Source organism: Somniosus microcephalus, unplaced genomic scaffold (assembly GCF_052327205.1).
Source record: "Somniosus microcephalus isolate GS21.2 unplaced genomic scaffold, FLI_Smic_1.0 unresolved_chr2, whole genome shotgun sequence".
Classification (NCBI taxonomy): Eukaryota; Metazoa; Chordata; class Chondrichthyes; order Squaliformes; family Somniosidae; genus Somniosus; species Somniosus microcephalus.
In genome coordinates this window covers 18,270,942-18,293,195 of record NW_028225180.1, presented here as the reverse complement: position 1 = coordinate 18,293,195, position 22,254 = coordinate 18,270,942, and the positions used below count along the sequence as shown (strand labels likewise).

At 51.4% G+C, this 22,254-nt stretch overlaps 1 protein-coding gene across 1 annotated transcript in view; it reads right to left on the bottom strand.

Annotated features, from left to right (window-relative positions):
- LOC147092219 (protein phosphatase Slingshot homolog 3-like) overlaps window positions 1-22,208 on the bottom strand; it is a 58,815-nt gene extending 36,607 nt beyond the window's left edge. The window contains exons 1-5 of the mRNA XM_085975885.1: window positions 22,134-22,208; window positions 21,316-21,437; window positions 17,424-17,495; window positions 15,402-15,467; window positions 13,144-13,335 (exon numbers count right to left, since the gene is read on the bottom strand). Coding sequence (XP_085832011.1) covers window positions 13,144-13,335; window positions 15,402-15,467; window positions 17,424-17,495; window positions 21,316-21,437; window positions 22,134-22,172 — 491 coding nt within the window. The 5' untranslated portion in view covers window positions 22,173-22,208. The remainder of the gene's footprint in view (window positions 1-13,143; window positions 13,336-15,401; window positions 15,468-17,423; window positions 17,496-21,315; window positions 21,438-22,133) is intronic.
- Window positions 22,209-22,254: the final 46 nt, after the last annotated feature.

The window sequence follows — 22,254 nt, the reverse complement described above, 5'->3', positions numbered from 1 at the left end:
GTGGCGACGAATTGGAAATGGACTTACCTGCAATTCGGCAAAACCTCAAGGAGATCGATTCCTCAGACGAAGGTCAAAGAAGAAAAAAAAAACAAAAAAAAACTGTGAGTTCACCAGCTAGCCGGGCTGGTGGCAGGTACTGCACTAATCCTTCCTGGGCGGCGGGCTGGGGCTCGATCGGGTGGCTCTGCAGCGGGGCCGAGCAGTGAGTCGGAAGGCGGAGGCAAACAGAGACGGAGGGTGGAGCACTCGGGAGACGGCCGGCGCTGCAAAGCAGGTCGGCGTTCGGACCAAGCAGAGGGAGGGAAAAGTCCCAGAGAGTCCGGCGGGAACGAGTCTCCAACTATTAAAAATATCTGTGTAAATAAAAACCGCGGAGAACAGCGTTGTCAGCAGCGGCGGGGAAAGCGCGGGAGGCGCCATTTTTTCTCGGCAGGGAAGAAAGGAAAGCACGGGAGGCGCCATTTTTGATTTTCAGGATGCCTAAGACTGGCAATATTACTGCTTTCGATAGTGATATAGAGGATTGGACCACATATGTGGAAAGAGTGGAGGTATATTGCACAGCGAATGAAGTAGAGGATGATAAAAAGGCATTGGTACTTCTAAATCTGATGGGCGCAAAGACATACGGGCTGTTACGAAACTTAATCACTCTAGCCAAACCGATGGACAAGAATTTTAAGGAGATTGTTGATACCCTACAGGAGCACTTAAACCCAACACCGCTGCTGATAGCGGAACGATTCAAATTCTTCAGGAGGAATCAGCACAAGAATGAAAGTAACGCTGATTACCTCACCGAATTAAGAAAGCTGTCAAAGCACTGCCAATTCGGGGCAGGACTGGCAGATTCTCTACGAGACAAATTCGTCTGCGGTCTCCTAAGTGAAGGAACACAGAAAAGGCTACTTTCTGAGAAAGATTTGACACTGGACAAGGCTTTTAGTGTGGCTGTATCATACGAAGCAGCAGCAAGAGGAGCTGCAGAGATACAGCAAAAGCCACAGGACTTCGGCACCCATGAAATGACACGGGGTTTCGAGAGATGTTATCGCTGCGGCAGATCCACCCATGACCAGAGGGACTGCTGGTTCAAGGACAAAGCATGCAGGCAATGCGGAAAGATGGGACACATTGCACGTGTATGCCGATCTGGAAACAAAAAATCCACTGACATAAAAAAAATCAATAAGGAAAAGTACAGAAAGGTACAAATGATGACGGACAGTAGCTCCGAAGACGAGAAGAGCGATAGCGACTCCGGAAACAAGAGACTAAGCTGTCTCAAATTACATAATGTAATTGCCAAAGAAGATTACCAGACCATTTGGGTTACCCTCATGATAGCGGGGTCCCCAGTTAAATGGAGCTAGATACAGGATCAGCTCTGACCGTCATAAGTCGACGGGATTACGAGCGGCTATTTCCGCATATACCTTTGAAAGACACATCCATTATCTTGAAGACATATACGGGGCAGAAAGTATACCCCAGAGGGAAAATAAAGGTGCCTGTTGTATACAACGGCAAGGAAATACAGAAGTTGTATTTATACGTTCTGCAAGATGGTGGTCCACCGCTGTTGGGACGTGAATGGATCAGGAAGATACGTTTAGACTGGCACTCCATTCAGGCACTGACGGTGACCAGTAAGAAAAAAAATGATGATGACGTCATACCTGAACGATTAAAAGACATCTTGGCCAACGCCAAAGAAGTGTTTCAACAGGAACTAGGAACCTTGAAAGGCGTCACCGCCTCAATAAAAGTGGAAGATGCGGCAATTCCCAAGTTTTTTAAGGCAAGGCCGGTGCCATACGCAATTCATCCAGCAGTCGAGGCAGAGCTGGAGAATTTGGAAAAGGCAGGCGTGTTATCCAAGGTAGATTGGAGCGAGTGGGCAACACCCATCGTCCCGGTCATGAAGAAAACGTTGAATAATGATAAATCTGAAGAGCAGAGAAAAATTTGCATCTGTGGAGACTTCAAGGTGACTGTAAACCCGGTCCTTCACACGGTACAGTATCCTCTTCCGAGGATAGAAGATATTTTCGCATCACTATCCGGAGGGAAACGTTTCACCAAAATTGACTTGGCACAGGCATATCTACAGAGGGAGGTTGAAGAGGCCTCTAAAAAGTATCTCACGATAAATACACACAAAGGCCTGTACCAGTACAATCGACTGGTTTTCGGAGTAGCATCAGCTCCAGCTATCTGGCAAAGAGCTATGGAGCAAGTACTGCAAGGGATTCCGGGGACTCAATGCTACCTAGACGACAGCCTTGTAACAGGAGAAAATGACAACGAGCACCTTGCCAATTTGGAGCAGGTGCTCACTAGGCTGAGAGAATGGGGCCTACGAGCAAATCGCCCCAAGTGCGAATTTTTCCAGAAATAAATATCATATTGTGGCCACATAATTAATAAGGAAGGGTTGCATAAGTCACCTGAAAAAATTGAAGCGGTCATAAAAGCCCCAGCACCTGAAAATGTCTCACAATTAAGGTCATTCCTGGGATTGATAAATTACTATCATAAATTTTTACCAAACTAGTCAACTGTTCTGCACCCTCTTAATGAACTGCTACAAACGGGAGTAATTTGGAAATGGAGCGAACACTGTAAACGTGCCTTCCATAAATGCAAAGGCTTGATCACGTCCAAGGAAGTGTTGGCTCATTACAACCCATCACTGCCAATCAGACTGGCGTGCGATGCATCCCCTTACGGCGTAGGAGCGGTACTATCGCATAGATTCCCTGATGGCTCGGAGCGGCCGATAGCTTTTGCATCACGCTCATTGAACTCAGCTGAGCGTAACTATGCCCAGATCGACAGGGAAGCACTCAGCGTGGTATGGGGAGTGAAGGAATTCAACCATTACCTACACGGACAAAAATTTACCTTATTGACTGACCATCAACCCCTCGTCTCCATATTCAACCCTAAAAAGGGCGTTCCCATTATGACAGCGCAAAGGCTACAGAGGTGGTCCCTTTTCCTAGGGGCACACCAATATGACATAGAATACAAAGGATCAAAACAGCATGGGAATGCTGAGGGTTTATCGCGCCTACCGTTGCCAACAGTAGAAGAGGCACCTACAGTGGACCCAGTGGAGATGTTCCACTCAGCCATAGTAGAATGTCTACCAGTAACAAATTCTACCATTGAAAAGGAAACGAGAAATGACCCGACTCTCTCACGAGTCTACGATTTAACGGTGAAGGGATGACCAGCACATGGCGAACCACTGTTGCCAGCATTCTCGCAAAGAAGAGAACAGCTGTCAGCGTGCCGAGGAACCTTGATGTGTGGATCCAGAGTGGTGATTCCACCCAAACTCCAGGATAAAGTGCTAAAGGAGCTTCACGAGGGGCATCTGGGTGGAGTGAAAATGAAGAGCCTAGCCAGAGCGTTTGTGTGGTGGCCAGGTATCGATGGAGACATCGAAGAAATGACCAAGAGCTGTCTAGGATGCCAGAAGGTCCAAAACGCCCCACCACAAGCCCCTCTACATCCATGGGAGTGGCCCTCATCTCCATGGCAAAGGGTACATATCGACATTGCTGGTCCATTTATGGACTCAATGTTCTTAATCGCGGTTGATGCACACTCCAAGTGGCCGGAGGTAATAAAGATGTCCTCCACCACCACGGAAAAAACCATCACAGTATTAAGGACCATATTTGCCAGGAATGGGCTGCCGGAACAGATCTGTTCTGATAATGGACCGCAATTTGTGTCCGAAGAATTCAGGAAGTTCTTAAAAAACAATGGGGTTAAGCACTACACGTCCGCCCCATACCATCCCGCCACCAATGGATTAGCTGAAAGGTTTGTCCAGACCTTCAAGAAGGCCATAAAGGCCATGGGTAATGAAGACATAAATCTACAACATAAGGTAGATAACTTCTTGTTTGTGTACAGGAATGCAACACATGTGGTTACAAACCAAACTCCTGCCATGATGTTTTTCAATAGAAGACTAAGATGCCGGCTGGATTTGATCAAGCCAAAGATCAGAAGGGACGTAGAGAACCGGCAATTTCAAGGCATGAATGAAAGGCCAACTAGAACCTTCCAGATAGGTCAACAAGTTTTGGCCCGGGACTACCGTACCGAGAAATGGCAGCCTGGAACTATTTGCACACGACTAGGACCGCTGATGTATACCGTGGACATTGGAGAAAGCATAATAAGGCACCATGCTGACCAGATCATAGAGTCATCCGAAAAGGGACAACCTACACCACAACTCTATACGCCTAATGATGAAGCAGAGATACCCATAGTATCTACCTCCAGTCCGGTGATACTGGAACCAGATGAACCCGACACTGGCATTCAAGCCGAATCAGCCTTGCCAAAAGAACCTACTACACCACCAGAAACTACTACACCACCGAGGCGTTATCCGGACCGAGTCAGGAAGCCTCCAGAGAGACTGACTTATAATTGATTAACTGCAGCAAATGTGTAGATTATTGTTCTTGTAAATATGTTAATTAATGATTACTTAAAATGTTATGTACTGGTTGTCTAAAAGGGGAGGAATTGTAGTGTATGTACCTTTAAGAGCCCCTGTGTACTGTAATCCCGGTAGTGACCACTCGGGTATATAAGCCTGTATAGTGTCTTGTATCTTTTAGTTCACCTCCAGACTTTGTTCAGTAAACACCTGTTAAACCAACTCCTGCATTCCGTGTCTCCATTAACACACGGACACAACAGGATGCATTGGTTGCAATATACCAAAATTCCCTGGACTCTGGAGATATCCCAGTGGATTGGAAAAACGCAAATGTAACACCCTTATTTAAGAAAGGAGGGAGACAGAAAGCAGGAAACTATAGGCCAGTTAGCCTAACATCTGTCGTTGGGAAAATGCTGGAGTCTTTCAGTAAGGAAGCAGTAGCAGGACATTTGGAAAATCATAATGCAGTCAAACAGAGTCAGCATGGTTTTATGAAAGGGAAATCACGTTTAACAAATTTGCTGGAGTTCTTTGAGGATGTATAGAGCAGGGTGGACAAGGGTGAGCCAGTGGATGTGGTGTATTTGGATTTCCAGCAGGCATTCGATAAGGTGCCACATAAAAGGTTACTGCATAAAATAAGAGCTCACGGGGTTGGGGGTAATAGATTAACATGGCTAGGTGTAGTGTTCGTGTGTTGATAGAGACACTGAAGACAGGAGTTGGTTCATAGGTGTTTACTAAGCAAAGTCTGGAGGGGTACTAACGGATATAACACAATATACAGGCTTATATAGCCTGAGTGGCCATTACCGGCATTACAGCACATATGGGGCTCTTAAAGGCACATACACTACAATTCCTCCCCTTTTAGCTAACCAGTACATCATATTTTAAGTAATTATTAATTACATGTTATAAGAAAAATAATATACACATTACTGTAGTTAATTAATTATAAGTCAGTCTCTCTGGAGGCTTCCTGACTCGGTCCAGATAACGCCTCGGTGGTGTAGTAGTTTCTGGTGGTGTAGTAGGTTCTTTTGGCAAGGCTGATTCGGCTTGAATGCCAGTGTCGGGTTCATCGAGTTCCAGTATCACCGGATCGGAGGTAGATACTATGGGTATCTCTACTTCATCGTTCGGCGTATAGAGTGGTGGTGTAGGTTGTCCCTTTTCGGATGACTCTATGATTTGGTCAGCATGGTGCCTTATTATGCTTTCTCCAATGTCCACGGTATACATCGGTGGTCCTAGTCGTGTGCAGATAGTTCCAGGCTGCCATTTCTCGGTACGGTAGTCCCGGGCCAAAACTTGTTGACCTATCTGGAAGGTTCTAGTTGGCCTTTCATTCATGCCTTGAAACTGCCGGTTCTCCACGTCCCTTCTGATGTTGGGCTTGACCAAATCCATCCGGCATCTTAGGTTTCTATTGAAGAACCTCATGGCGGGAGTTTGGTTGGTAACCATATGTGTTGCATTCCTGTAAGCGAACAAGAATTTATCCACCTTGTGCTGAAGTTTTATGTCTTCATTACCCATGGCCTTTATGGCCATCGTGAAGGTCTGGACAAACCTTTCAGCCAATCCATTGGTGGCGGGATGGTATGGGGCTGACGTGTAGTGCTTAACCCCATTGTTTTTTAAGAACTTCCTGAATTCTTCGGACACAAATTGCGGTCCATTATCAGAACAGATCTGTTCCGGCAGCCCATTCCTGGCAAATATGGTCCTTAATACTGTGATGGTTTTTTCCGTGGTGGTGGAGGACATCTTTATTACCTCCGGCCACTTGGAGTGTGCATCAACCGCGATTAAGAACATTGAGTCCATAAATGGACCAGCAAAGTCGATATGTACCCTTTGCCATGGAGATGAGGGCCACTCCCATGGATGTAGAGGGGCTTGTGGTGGGGCGTTTTGGACCTTCTGGCATCCTAGACAGCTCTTGGTCATTTCTTCGATGTCTCCATCGATACCTGGCCACCACACAAACGCTCTGGCTAGGTTCTTCATTTTCACTCCACCCAGATGCCCCTCGTGAAGCTCCTTTAGCACTTTATCCTGGAGTTTTGGTGGAATCACCACTCTGGATCCACACATCAAGGTTCCTCGGCACACTGACAGCTGTTCTCTTCTTTGCGAGAATGCTGGCAACAGTGGTTCGCCATGTGCTGGCCATCCCTTCACTGTTAAATCGTAGACCCATGAGAGAGTCGGGTCATTTCTCGTTTCCCTTTCAATGGCAGAATTTGTTACTGGTAGACATTCCACTATGGTAGAGTGGAACATCTCCACTGGGTCTACTGTAGGTGCCTCTTCTACCGTTGGCAACGGTAGGCGCGATAAACCGTCAGCATTTCCATGCTGTTTTGATCCTTTGTATTCTATGTTGTATTGGTGTGCCCCTAGAAAAAGGGACCACCTCTGTAGCCTTTGCGCTGTCATAATGGGAACACCCTTTTTAGTGTTTAATATGGAGATGAGGGGTTGATGGTCAGTCAACAAGGTAAATTTTTGTCTGTGTAGGTAATGGTTGAATTTCTTCACTCCCCATACCAGGCTGAGTGCTTCCCTGTCGATTTGGGCATAGTTACGCTCAGCTGAGTTCAATGAGCGTGACGCAAAAGCTATCGGCCGTTCCGAGCCGTCAGGGAATATATGCGATAATACTGCTCCTATGCCGTAAGGGGATGCATCGCACGCCAGTCTGATTGGCAGTGATGGGTTGTAATGAGCCAAAACTTCTTTGGATGTGATTAAGTCTTTACATTTATGGAAGGCACGTTTGCAGTCTTCGTTCCATTTCCAAATTACTCCTGTTTGTAGCAGTTCATTAAGAGGGTGTAGAAGAGTTGATAAGTTCGGTAAAAATTTATGATAGTAATTTATTAATCCCAGGAACGACCTTAATTGTGAAACATTTTCAGGTGCTGGGGCTTTTATGACCGCTTCAATTTTTTCAGGTGACTTATGCAACCCTTCCTTATTTATTATGTGGCCACAATATGATATTTGATTTCAGAAAAATTCGCACTTGGGGCGATTTGCTAGTAGGCCCCGTTCTCTCAGCCTAGTGAGCACTTGCTCTAAATTGGCAAGGTGCTCGTTGTCGTTTTCTCCTGTTACAAGGATGTCGTCTAGGTAGCATTGAGTCCCCGGAATCCCTTGGAGGACTTGCTCCATAGCTCTTTGCCAGATAGCTGGAGCGGATGCTACTCCGAAAACCAGTCGATTGTACTGGTACAGACCTTCGTGTATATTTATCGTGAGATACTTTTTAGAGGCCTCCTCAACCTCCATCTGTAGATATGCCTGTGCCAAGTCAATTTTGGTGAAACGTTTCCCTCCGGATAGTGAGGCAAAAATATCTTCTATCCTCGGAAGAGGATACTGTACCGTGTGAAGGACCGGGTTTACAGTCACCTTGAAGTCTCCACAGATGCGAATTTTTCTCTGTTCTTCAGATTTATCATTCTTCAATGCTTTCTTCATGACTGGGACGATGGGTGTTGCCCACTCGCTCCAATCTACCTTGGATAACACGCCTGCCTTTTCCAAATTCTCCAGCTCTGCCTCGACTGCTGGACGAATTGCGTATGGCACCGGTCTTGCCTTAAAAAAACTTGGGAATTGCTGCATCTTCCACTTTTATTGAGGCGGTGATGCCTTTCAAGGTTCCTAGTTTCTCTTGAAACACTTCCTTGGCGTTGGCCAAGATGTCTTTTAATCGTTCAGGTATGACGTCATCATCATTTTTTCCCTTACTGGTCACCGTCAGTGCCTGAATGGAGTGCCAGTCTAAACGTATTTTCCTGATCCATTCACGTCCCAACAGCGGTGGACCACCATCTTGTAGAACGTATAAATACAACTTCTGCATTTCCTTGCCGTTGTATACAACAGACACCCTTATTTTTCCTTTGGGGTATACTTTCTGCCCCGTATATGTTTTCAAGATAATGGATGTGTCTTTTAAAGGTATATGCGGAAATAGCCGCTCGTAATCCCGTCGATTTATGACGGTCAGAGCTGATCCTGTATCTAGCTCCATTTTAACTGGGGACCCTGCTATTGTGAGGGTAACCCAAATGGTCTGGTAATCTTCTTTGGCAATTACATTATGTAATTTGAGAGAGCTTAGTCTCTTGTTCCCGGAGTCGCTATCGCTCTTCTGGTCTTCGGAGCTACTGTCCGTCATCATTTGTACCTTTCTGTGCTTTTCCTTATTGATTCTTTTCCTGTTAGTGGATTTTTTGTTTCCAGATCGGCGCACACGTGTAATGTGTCCCATCTTTCCGCATTGCCTGCATGCTTTGTCCTTGAACCAGCAGTCCCTCTGGTCATGGGTGGATCTGCCGCAGCGATAACATCTCTCGAAACCCCGTGTCATTTCATGGGTGCCGAAGTCCTGTGGCCTTTGCTGTATCTCTGCAGCTCCTCTTGCACTGAAAGCCTTATCCAGTGTTAAATCTTTCTCAGAAAATAGCCTTTTTTGTTTTCCGACACTTAGGGGACCGCAGACGAATTTGTCTCGCAGAGAATCTGCCAGTCCTGCCTCGAATTGGCAGTGTAGGGTATCAACAATCTCCTTAAAATTCTTGTCCATCGGTTCGGCTGGAGTGATTAAGTTTTGTAACAGCTTGTATGTCTTTGCGCCCATTAGATCCAGAAGTACTGAAGCTTTTTTCTCATCTTCTATTCCATTTGCAGTGCAATATACCTCCACTCTTTCCACATATGTGGTCCAATCCTCTATCTCGTTATCAAAAGCATCAATATTGCCAGAATTAGGCATCTTAGAAAAGATATGGCGCTTCCCGCGCTTTCCCGCCGCTGCTGCCGATGACAACGCTGTTTCCCGCGGTTTCCGTTCTTTTATTTATTTATTTATTTATTTACAGTTGGAGACTCATTCCCGCCGGACTCTCTCTGTCGGTCTGAACGCCGACCTGCTTGCAGCCGCGGCCGTCTCCCGAGTGCTCCCTCCCCGTCTGTTGCTGCTTGCCTCCGCTTTCGCTGCTTGGCCCAGCTGTAGAGCCAGCCGCTGGAGCCCCAGCCTGACGCCCAGGAAGGATTACCGCAGTACCTGCCACCAGCTTGGCCAGCTGGTGAAATCACAGCTTCTTTCCCTTCTTGATTCTTCTGGACGCCAGAGGAATCGATGTCCTTGAGGTGCTGCCGAATTGTAGGTAAGTCCGTTTCCACTTCGTCGCCACTGTAGTGTCCGTGTGTTGATAGAGACACTGAAGACAGGAGTTGGTTCATAGGTGTTTACGAAGCAAAGTCTGGAGGGGTACTAACGGATATAACACAATATACAGGCTTATATAGCCCGAGTGGCCATTACCGGCATTACAGCACATATGGGGCTCTTAAAGGCACATACACTACAATAGAGAATTGGCTGACTAACAGAAAGCAGAGAGTCGGGATAAATGGGTCATTTTCCGGTTGGCAAACGGTAACTAGTGGGGTGCCACAGGGAGCGGTGCTCGGCACCCAACTATTTACAATCTGCATTAATGACTTGGATGAAGGGACCGAGTGTAGTGTAGCCAAGTTTGCAGATGATACAAAGATGGGTGGGAAAGCAAGTTGTGCAGAGGACTCATTGGGCAGGAGTTTCATTGGGTCGTGGAGGCGGGATTGGAGGTGTGTGGGGGGTTAAAATCACGAAATCGGGGGGGGGCACGAACCCATCCCGCCCCCAACCCGCCTCCATGCCAGTTTCAAAGGAGGCGGGTACTCGACCCGCGCTGGGACCCGCCTCCCCGAGGCGGGAAGGGGATTAGTGCCAATTTACTGCCAGTTAACAGGTAGTTAACAGGCAGTTTTTAGCCTATTTTCATTGGTGAAATGTGGGATTCCCGACGGCTCCAAGCCACGCCAAGTTAGCGAGGCGGGCCGTTGGGATGAAGGGCTTGGAGGGGTCGAGATGTCCGGTGTTCAGGTGAGTGATGGGTGCATGAGTGCAAAGGTAAGTGTGTTTGGTGTGTTTAAAGTGTGTAAAGAACTTTTACTTACCTGTACTTACCTTAACAGCCTTTCTTCCTGCAGCCGTCGGGAGCCCATCACTCAACCGGAACGGCTGTGATCTGTGAAAAGTGACAGCCTTCAGCTTTGAGTGCCGGTGTGAGTTCTAACTGAGTCTGTGCAGAAGGACTCATGTTAGAACTCAGACTGTCAGTGTTTCACAGCTTCACACAGAACTCTTGACAGATGAAATTTCAGTCTGTGACGCCACCTGTTGCCGGGTGGCCCTTAATTGGCCTGCTGAGCCCGCTGGGCGGGCTCAACAAGGTCAATCAAGGGGAAATCGCGCAGATTGGCCGGACGTCAAAGTAGGCGGGTCTAAAACCCGAAAGTTGTAGTCCCGCCTTCTTCCCGACAGCTTCGGGAAAATCGACCCCGAAAAGTTAGCATGCAGGTACAGCAAGTAATCAAAGGCAAATGGAGTGTTGGCCTTTATTTCAGGGGGTTGGAGTATAAAAGCAGGGAAGTCCTGCTACAACTGTACAGGGTGTTGGTGAGACCACACCTGGAGTACTGCGTACAGTTTTGGTCTCCTTATTTAAGGAGGGATATACTTGCATTGGAGGCAGTTCAGAGAAGGTTCACGAGGGTGATTCCAGAGATGAAGGGGTTTGAGTTATGAGGAAAGGTTGAGCAGGCTGGGCCTCTACTCATTGGAGTTTAGAAGAATGAGAGGGGATCTTATTGAAACATATAAGATACTGAGGGAGCTCGACAAGGTAGATGCAGAGAGGATGTTTCCCCTCGTCAGGGAATCTAGAACTCGGGGGCACAGTCTCAGAATAAAGGGTCGCCATTTTAGAACTGAGATGAGGAGGAATTTCTTCTCTCGGAGGGTCGTAAATCTGTGGAATTCTCTGCCCCAGAGAGCTGTGGAGGCTGGGTCATTAAATACATTTAAGGTGGAGATAGACAGATTTTTGCAAGATAAGGGAGTGAAGGGTTATGGGGAGCGGGCGGGGAAGTGGCTTTGAGCCCAAGATCAGCCATGATCTTCTTGAATGGTGGAGCAGGCTCGAGGGGCCAAATGGCCTATTCCTGCTCGTATTTCTTATGTTCTTATCGAATACATAGAAACATAGAAGATAGGAGCAGGAGTAGGCCATTCGGCCCTTCGAGCCTGCTCCACCATTCAACGAGATCATGGCTGATCATCCAAACCCTAGCACCCGGTCCCTACACCGACAGCCATCCCACCCAAGCCCTATCCCCGTAACCCCGTAACCCCACGTATTTAATCCCCCTAACACTAAGGGTCAATTTATCATAGCCAATCAACCTAACCCGCACATTTTTGGACTGTGGGAGGAAACTGGAGCACCCGGAGGAAACCCACGCAAACACGGGGAGAATGTGCAAACTCCACACAGACAGTCACCCGAGGCCGGATTTGAACCCGGGTCCCTGGCGCTGTGAGGCAACAGTGCTAACCACTATGCCACCGTGCTTTTCGAATACCTTTTGGAAATCCAAATATACTACATCTACTGGTTTCCCTTTATCTACCCGACTGGTCACATCCTCAAAAAGCTCTTTGTCAAACACAATTTCCTTTTCATAAAACTACGTCGACTCTGCCTAATCATATTATGATTTTCTAGTGCCACTTCCTTAACAATGGATTCCAGCATTTTCCCAATGACCGATGTCGTTCCCTGTTTTCTCTCGCGCCCGAAATATAACGTGAATAAATGCGAGGTTATCCACTTTTGTGTCAAAAAACAGGAAGGCAGATTATTATCTGAATGGCAATAGATTGGGAGAAGGGGAAGTGCAACGAGACCTGGGTGTCCTTGTGCACCAGTCGCTGAAGGTAAGCATGCAGGTGCAGCAGGCGGTTAAGAAGGGAAATGGTATGTTGGCCTTCGTAGCGAGAGGGTTTGAGTACAGGAACAAGGATGTCTTGCTGCAGTTGTACAGGGCCTTGGTGAGACCACATCTTGAGTATTGTGTGCAGCTTTGGTCGCCTTATCTGAGGAAGGATGTTCTTGCCATGGAGGGAGTGCAGCGAAGATTCACCAGGCTGATACCTGGGATGGCAGGAATGACGTATGAGGAGAGATTGGGTCGATTGGGCTTATACTCGCTGGAGTTTAGAAGAATGAGAGGGGATCTCATTGAAACTTATAAAATTCTAACAGACTAAACAGACTGGATGCTGGAAGGATGTTCCCGATGGTCGGGGAGTCCAGAACCAGGGGTCACAGTCTAAGGATAAGGGGTAAGCCATTTAGGACTGAAATGAGGAGGAATTTCTTCACCCAGAGAGTGGTGAACCTGTGGAATTCTCGACCACAGAAGGCAGTTGAGGCCAATTCATTAAATGTATTCAAGAAGGAGTTGGATATATTTCTTAAGGCAAAGGGATCAAGGGATATGGGGAGAAAGCAGGGACAGGGTACTGAATTTGGATGATCAGCCAGGATCTCATTGAATGGCGGAGCAGGCTCGAGGGGCCGAATGGCCTACTCCTGCTCCTATCTTCTATGTTTCTATGCCCTCCTTTCTGCAATCGCGGGGTACCATCTGCTACCTTCCAATCCGCTGGGATTTAAAAGAGGTCCCTGACGGATAGACTCCCCATTCTCTCTCTCTCGACCGTGCGTTCCCTGTTCACAACGTACGTGCAGTGCGACTCCGGCGATGCTGAACGCACGGACAGGAGATCGGACATGGCGTTCCACTCGTTGATGCATTTCTGGTCCGACTGGATTCGGTCTGTGTAGTAACTGGCCCAGACAAGCCCGTTGCCCCCAGGGCAGTGATTTAATTGCGAGGCCTCTCCACATGCTTTGTGCAACGCCTGAAGTACGGTCCTACCAAGCAGAGAGAAATAGTCAGCGTTACTTCAGCATAATCCCTCCAACCCCGCCTGACCGTCGAATCTCTCCTGAAGGCGTTGACCCTTCGCTCTCTCGCCTCTGAATCAGATGGGCAGTACTGAGGGAGCGCCGCACTGTCGGAGGGGCAGTACTGAGGTAGCGCCGCACTGTCGGAGGGGCAGTACTGAGGGAGTGCCGTACTGTCGGAGGGTCAGTACTGAGGGAGCGCTGCACTGTCGGAGGGGCAGTACTGAGGGAGTGCTGCACTGTCGGAGGGGCAGTACTGAGGGAGCGCTGCACTGTCAGAGGGGCAGTACTGAGGGAGCGCTGCACTGTTGGAGGGGCAGTACTGAGGGAGCGCCGCACTGTCGGAGGGTCAGTACTGAGGGAACGCTGCACTGTCGGAGGGGCAGTACTGAGGGAGTGCCGCACTGTCGGAGGGGCAGTACTGAGGGAGTGCCGCACTGTCGGAGGGGCAGTACTGAGGGAGTGCTGCACTGTCGGAGGGGCAGTACTGAGGGAGAGCCGCACTGTCGGAGGGTCAGTACTGAGGGAACGCTGCACTGTCGGAGGGGCGGTACTGAGGGAGTGCCGCACTGTCGGAGGGGCAGTACTGAGGGAGCGCCGCACTGTCGGAGGGGCAGTACTGAGGGAGCGCTGTACTGTCGGAGGGGCTGTACTGAGGGAGCGCCGCACTGTCGGAGGGGCAGTACTGAGGGAGCGCCGCACTGTTGGAGGGGCAGTACTGAGGGAGCGCTGTACTGTCGGAGGGGCAGTACTGAGGAAGCGCCGCACTGTCGGAGGGGCAGTACTGAGGGAGTGCCGCACTGTCGGAGGGGCAGTACTGAGGGAGCGCCGCACTGTCGGAGGGGCAGTACTGAGGGAGCGCCGCACTGTTGGAGGGGCAGTACTGAGGGAGCGCCGCACTGTCGGAGGGGCAGTACTGAGGGAGCGCCGCACTGTCGGAGGGGCAGTACTGAGGGAGCGCCGCACTGTCGGAGGGGCAGTACTGAGGGAGCGCCGCACTGTCGGAGGGGCAGTACTGAGGGAGCGCCGCACTGTCGGAGGGGCAGTACTGAGGGAGCGCTGCACTGTCGGAGGGGCAGTACTGAGGGAGCGCTGTACTGTCGGAGGGGCTGTACTGAGGGAGCGCCGCACTGTCGGAGGGGCAGTACTGAGGGAGTGCCGCACTGTCGGAGGGGCAGTACTGAGGGAGCGCCGCACTGTCGGAGGGACAGTACTGAGGGAGCACCGCACTGTCGGAGGGGCTGTACTGAGGGAGCGCCGCACTGTCGGAGGGGCAGTACTGAGGGAGTGCCGCACTGTCGGAGGGGCAGTACTGAGGGAGTGCCGCACTGTCGGAGGGGCAGTACTGAGGGAGCGCCGCACTGTCGGAGGGACAGTACTGAGGGAGCACCGCACTGTCGGAGGGGCTGTACTGAGGGAGCGCCGCACTGTCGGAGGGGCAGTACTGAGGGAGTGCCGCACTGTCGGAGGGGCAGTACTGAGGGAGCGCCGCACTGTCGGAGGGGCTGTACTGAGGGAGCGCTGCACTGTCGGAGGGGCAGTACTGAGGGAGCGCCGCACTGTCGGAGGGGCAGTACTGAGGGAGCGCTGCACTGTCGGAGGGGCTGTACTGAGGGAGCGCTGCACTGTCGGAGCTGCCGTCTTTTGGGAGGAGACATTAAACCGAGGCCCCATCTGCTCTCTCAGGTGGACGTAAAAGATCCCACGGCCACTATTGGAAGAAGAGCAGGGGAGTTCTCCCCAGTGTCCTGGGGCCAATATTTATCCCTCAATCAACATCACAAAAACAGATGATCTGGTCATTTAGAACATTGCTGTTTGTGGGAGCTTGCTGTGCGCAAATTGGCTGCCGCGTTTCCTACATTACAACAGTGACCACACTTCAAAAAAAGTAACTCATTGATTGTGAAGTGCTTTAGGACGTCCTGAGGTGGTGACAGGCGCTGGAGAAATAGGAGTTTGTTCTTTATTTGACGTCTGTCTCTCTCTGTCTCTACACTAAAACTCTGACACTTTTTTGCACACCTACTCACCACATGGACTGCACGTTGAAAGGTTTGAAGATGCAGGTCCGACAGCCACTGGTCACACTGAAGCCGCTGCGGATAGAGAGGAAGGAGATCAGAAGCCAGGGAGCAATCGCGATGTTCCCCTCTCGACCCCGTACCCCGGAGTGAGAGAGAGAGGGGTTAGAGGGACCTCCACAGATACAGGAGTGAGAGAGAGGGGGGTTAGAGGGACCTCCACAGATACAGGAGTGAGAGAGAGGGGTTAGAGGGACCTCCCCAGATACAGGAGTGTGTGAGAGAGGGGTTAGAGGGACCTCCCCAGATACAGGAGTGTGAGAGAGGGGTTAGAGGGACCTCCCCAGATACAGGAGTGTGAGAGAGGGGTTAGAGGGACCTCCCCAGGTACAGGAGTGAGAGAGAGGGGTTAGAGGGACCTCCCAGATACAGGAGTGTGTGAGAGAGGGGTTAGAGGGACCTCCCCAGAAACAGGAGTGTGAGAGAGAGAGGGGTTAGAGGGACCTCCCAGATACAGGAGTGTGAGAGAGAGGGGTTAGAGGGACCTCCACAGATACAGGAGTGAGAGAGAGGGGGGTTAGAGGGACCTCCTCAGATACAAGAGTGTGAGAGAGAGAGGTTAGAGGGACCTCCCAGATACAGGAGTGTGAGAGAGAGGGTTTAGAGGGATCTCTCCAGATACAGGAGTGAGAGAGAGAGTGGTTAGAGGGACCTCCCCAGATACAGGAGTGTGAGAGAGAGAGGGGTTAGAGGGACCTCCCCAGATACAGGAGTGTGAGAGAGGGGTTAGAGGGACCTCCCCAGATACAGGAGTGTGTGAGAGAGAGGTTAGAGGGACCTCCCCAGATACAGGAGTGTGAGAGAGAGGGGTTAGAGGGACCTCCCCAGATACAGGAGTGTGTGAGAGAGAGGTTAGAGGGACCTCCCCAGATACAGGAGTGTGAGAGAGAGGGGTTAGAGGGACCTCCCCAGATACAGGAGTGTGCGAGAGAGTGGTTAGAGGGACCTCTCCAGACACAGGAGTGTGAGAGAGGGGTTAGAGGGACCTCCCCAGATACAGGGGTGTGAGAGAGGGGTTAGAGGGACCTCCCCAGATACAGGAGTGTGTGAGAGAGGGGTTAGAGGGACCTCCTAAGATACAGGAGTGTGTGAGAGAGGGGTTAGAGGGACTTCCCCAGGTACAGGAGTGTGTGAGAGAGGGGTTAGAGGGACCTCCCCAGATACAGGGGTGTGTGAGAGGGGTTAGAGGGGCCTCCTCAGATACAGGAGTGTGTGAGATAAGGGTTAGAGGGACCTCCCCAGATACAGGAGTGTGAGAGAGGGGTTAGAGGGACCTCCCCAGATACAGGAGTGTGAGAGAGGGGTTAGAGGGGCCTCCTCAGATACAGGAGTGTGTGAGATAAGGGTTAGAGGGACCTCCCCAGATACAGGAGTGTGAGAGAGAGGGGTTAGAGGGACCTCCTCAGATACAGGAGTGTGTGAGATAGAGGGGGGTTAAAGGGATCTCCCCATATACAGGAGTGTGAGAGAGGGATTAGAGGGACCTCCCCAGATACAGGAGTGTGTGAGAGAGGGGTTAGAGGGACCTCCCCAGATACAGGAGTGTGAGAGAGGGATTAGAGGGACCTCCCCAGATACAGGAGTGTGTGAGAGAGGGGTTAGAGGGACCTCCCCAGATACAGGTGAGAGAGAGAGGGGTTAGAGGGACCTCCCCAGATACAGGAGTGTGTGAGAGGGGTTAGAGGGACCTCCCCAGATACAGGAGTGTGTGAGAGGGGTTAGAGGGACCTCCCCAGATACAGGAGTGTGTGAGAGAGGTTAGAGGGACCTCCCCAAATACAGGAGTGTGTGAGAGCGGTTAGAGGGACCTCCGCAGATACAGGAGTGTGTGAGAGAGGGTTAGAGGGACCTCCTCAGATGCAGGAGTGTGTGAGAGAGTGGTTACAGGGACCTCCCCAGGTACAGGAGTGTGAGAGAGGGGTTACAGGGACCTCCCCAGGTACAGGAGTGTGAGCGAATGGTTCCACTTACCCATCTCCATCTAAATATACGTGTGCGTCACTCCAAATTGGTAAGACCATTCCAATGGTGCAGTCTCTGTCACTGAGAGAGGAGAAACAGGAAGAATTCAACACTGGGCAGTGATCAGGAGCAGGAACCCTGGCTGATTTCCCCTCTCTCTAACCCAGGGGTCACTGGACAGTGATCAGGAGCAGGAACCCTGGCTGATTTCCCCTCTCTCTAAACCAGGGGTCACTGGACAGTGATCAGGAGCAGGAACCCTGGCTGATTTCCCCTCTCTCTAACCCAGGGGTCACTGGACAGGGATCAGGAGCAGGAACCCTGGCTGATTTCCCCTCTCTCTAACCCAGGGGTCACTGGACAGTGAGCAGGAGCAGGAACCCTGGCTGATTTCCTCTCTCTCTAACCCAGGGGTCACTGGACAGTGATCAGGAGCAGGAACGCTGGCTGATTTCCCCTCTCTCTCTAACCGAGGGGTCACTGGACAGTGATCAGGAGCAGGAACCCTGGCTGATTTCCTCTCTCTCTCTAACCCAGGGGTCACTGGACAGTGATCAGGAGCAGGAACCCTGGCTGATTTACCCTCTCTCTAACCCAGGGGTCACTGGAAAGTGATCAGGAGCAGGAACCCTGGCTGATTTCCCCTCTCTCTAACCCAGGGGTCACTGGACAGTGATCAGGAGCAGGAACTCTGGCTGATTTCCGCTCTCTCTAACCCAGGGGTGACTGGGCAGTGATCAGGAGCAGGAACCCTGGCTGATTTCCCCTCTCTCTAACCCAGGGGTCACTAGGCAGTGATCAGGAGCAGGAACCCTGGCTGATTTCCCCTCTCTCTAACCCAGGGGTCACTGGACAGTGATCAGGAGCAGGAACCCTGGCTGATTTCCCCTCTCTCTAACCCAGGGCTCACTGGACAGTGATCAGGAGCAGGAACACTGGCAGATTTCCCCTCTCCCTAACCCAGGGATCACTGGACAGTGAGCAGGAGCAGGAACCCTGGCTGATTTCCTCTCTCTCTAACCCAGGGGTCACTGGACAGTGATCAGGAGCAGGAACCCTGGCTAATTTCCCCTCTCTCTAACCCAGGGGTCACTGGACAGTGAGCAGGAGCAGGAACCCTGGCTGATTTCCCCAATTTCTCTAACCCAGGGGTCACTGGGCAGTGATCAGGAGCAGGAACCCTGGCTGATTTCCTCTCTCTCTAACCCAGGGGTGACTGGGCAGTGATCAGGAGCAGGAACCCTGGCTGATTTCCCCTCTCTCTAACCCAGGGGTCACTGGACAGTGATCAGGATCAGGAACCCTGGCTGATTTCCCCTCTCTAACCCAGGAGTCACTGGGCAGTGATCAGGAGCAGGAACCCTGGCTGATTTCCCCTCTCTCTAACCCAGGGGTCACTGGACAGTGATCAGGAGCAGGAACCCTGGCTGATTTCCCCTCTCTCTAACCCAGGGGTCACTGGACAGTGATCAGGAGCAGGAACCCTGGCTGATTTCCCCTCTCTCTAACCCAGGGGTCACTGGACAGTGATCAGGAGCAGGAACCCTGGCTGATTTCCCCTCTCTCTAACCGAGGGATCACTGGGCAGTGATCAGGAGCAGGAACACTGGCTGATTTCCCCACTCTCTAACCCAGAGGTCACTGGACAGTGATCAGGAGCAGGAACCCTGGCTGATTTCCCCACTCTCTAACCCAGAGGTCACTGGGCAGTGATCAGGAGCAGGAACCCTGGCTGATTTCCTCTCTCTCTAACCCAGGGGTCACTGGGCAGTGGTCAGGAGCAGGAACCCGGGCTGATTTCCCCTCTCTCTAACCCAGGGGTCACTGGACAGTGATCAGGAGCAGGAACTCTGGCTGATTTCCGCTCTCTCTAACCCAGGGGTGACTGGGCAGTGATCAGGAGCAGGAACCCTGGCTGATTTCCCCTCTCTCTAACCCAGGGGTGACTGGGCAGTGATCAGGAGCAGGAACCCTGGCTGATTTCCCCTCTCTCTAACCCAGGGGTCACTGGACAGTGATCAGGAGCAGGAACCCTGGCTGATTTCCCCTCTCTCTAACCCAGGGCTCACTGGACAGTGATCAGGAGCAGGAACACTGGCAGATTTCCCCTCTCCCTAACCCAGGGGTCACTGGACAGTGAGCAGGAGCAGGAACCCTGGCTGATTTCCTCTCTCTCTAACCCAGGGGTCACTGGACAGTGATCAGGAGCAGGAACCCTGGCTAATTTCCCCTCTCTCTAACCCAGGGGTCACTGGACAGCGAGCAGGAGCAGGAACCCTGGCTGATTTCCCCAATTTCTCTTACCCAGGGGTCACTGGGCAGTGATCAGGAGCAGAACCCTGGCTGATTTCCCCTCTCTCTAACCCAGGGGTCACTGGGCAGTGATCAGGAGCAGGAACCCTGGCTGATTTCCCCTCTCTCTAACCCAGGGGTCACTCGACAGTGACCAGGAGCAGGAACCCGGGCTGATTTCCCCTCTCTCTAACCCAGGGGTCACTGGACAGTGATCAGGAGCGGGAACCCTGGCTGATTTCCGCTCTCTCTAACCCAGAGGTCACTGGACAGTGATCAGGAGCAGGAACCCTGGCTGATTTCCCCACTCTCTAACCCAGAGGTCACTGGACAGTGATCAGGAGCAGGAACCCTGGCTGATTTCCCCTCTCTCTAACCGAGGGGTCACTGGGCAGTGATCAGGAGCAGGAACCCTGGCTGATTTCCCCTCTCTCTAACCCAGGGGTCACTGGGCAGTGATCAGGAGCAGGAACCCTGGCTGATTTCCTCTCTCTCTAACCCAGGGTTCACTGGGCAGTGATCAGGAGCAGGAACCCTGGCTGATTTCCCCTCTCTCTAACCCAGGGGTCACTGGACTGTGATCAGGAGCAGGAACCCTGGCTGATTTCCCCTCTCTCTTACCCAGGGGTCACTGGGCAGGGATCAGGAGCAGGAACCCTGGCTGACTTCCCCTCTCTCTAACCCAGGGGTCACTGGACAGTGATCAGGAGCAGGAACCCTGGCTGATTTCCCCTCTCTCTAACCCAGGGGTCATTGGGCAGTGATCAGGAGCAGGAACCCGAGCTGATTTCCCCTCTCTCTAATCCAGGGGTCACTGGGCAGTGATCAGGAGCAGGAACCCAGGCTGATTTCCCCTCTCTCTAACCCAGGGGTCACTGGACAGTGATCAGGAGCAGGAACCCTGGCTGATTTCCCCTCTCTCTAACCCAGGGGTCATTGGGCAGTGATCAGGAGCAGGAACCCGAGCTGATTTCCCCTCTCTCTAATCCAGGGGTCACTGGGCAGTGATCAGGAGCAGGAACCCAGGCTGATTTCCCCTCTCTCTAATCCAGGGGTCACTGGGCAGTGATCAGGAGCAGGAACCCTGGCTGATTTCCCCTCTCTCTAACCCAGGGGTCACTGGACAGTGATCAGGAGCAGGAACCCTGGCTGATTTCCCCTCTCTCTAACCCAGGGGTCACTGGCAGTGATCAGGGAGCAGGAACCCTGGCTGATTTCCCCTCTCTCTAACCCAGGGGTCACTGGACAGTGATCAGGAGCAGGAACCTTGGCTGATTTCCCCTCTCTCTAACCCAGGGGTCACTGGACAGTGATCAGGAGCAGGAACCCTGGCTGATTTCCTCTCTCTCTAACCCAGGGGTCACTGGGCAGTGATCAGGAGCAGGAACCCTGGCTGATTTCCCCTCTCTCTAACCCTGGGGTCACTGGGCAGTGATCAGGAGCAGGAACCCTGGCTGATTTCCCCTCTCTCTAACCCTAGGGTCACTGGGCCGTGATCAGGAGCAGGAACACTGGCTGATTTCCCCTCTCTCTAACCCAGGGGTCACTGGACAGTGATCAGGAGCAGGAACCCTGGCTGATTTCCCCCGCCCTGTGGACTCGCTCTCACCTGCTCCGATCTGTGATGTCCACTCCCAGGATGATGATCTCGCTCAAGCTCAGACTCTCGCTGTTGGACACTATGAGGAAGTAGCGGAACCGATGGGGTCTAATGCTCTCCAATCGGACAGCCTGTGTGGAAGGGAGTGGAGGGGAGGGAAGAGGGAGAGTTGGAGGAGCGAGAGAGAGTGAGGCAGAAGGAAGGAGAGAGAGAGGGAGAAGGAAGGAGAGAGACAGAGAGAGACAGAAAGAGAGGGACAAAGAGAGAGAGAGACAGAGAGAGAGAGACAGAGAGAGAGAGAGACAGAGAGAGAGAGAGAGAGAGAGAGACAGAGAGAGAGAGAGAGAGAGAGAGAGAGAGAGACAGAGAGAGAGAGAGAGAGAGAGAGAGAGAGAGAGAGACAGAGAGAAACAGAGAGAGAGAGAGAGAGAGAGACAGAGAGTGAGAGAGTGAGAGAGAGAGAGACAGAGAGTGAGAGAGAGAGAGAGACAGAGAGACAGAGAGAGAGAGACAGAGAGAGAGAGACAGAGAGAGAGACAGAGAGAGAGAGAGAGACAGAGAGAGAGACAGAGAGAGAGAGACAGAGAGAGAGAGAGAGACAGAGAGAGAGAGAAAGAGAGAGAGAGAGAGACAGAGAGAGAGAGAGACAGAGAGAGAGAGAGAAAGAGACAGAGACACAGAGAGAGAGAGAACAACATTTAAAATCAAATTCAGTAAATACAAAAAAATAATGCACAGGGAGCGTTACTCTGTATCTAACCCCGTGCTGTACCTGCCCTGGGAGTGTTTGATGGGACAGTGTGGAGGGTGAGGTGGGTCTCACTGACCAGCTTGATGGTGTCGTCCTGTCTAAGGAGGTCACACATTGTCTCCAGGTGTTGCTGCAGTGCTCCTGCCCTGGGAGTGTTTGATGGGACAGTGTAGAAGGAGCTTTACTCTGTATCTAAC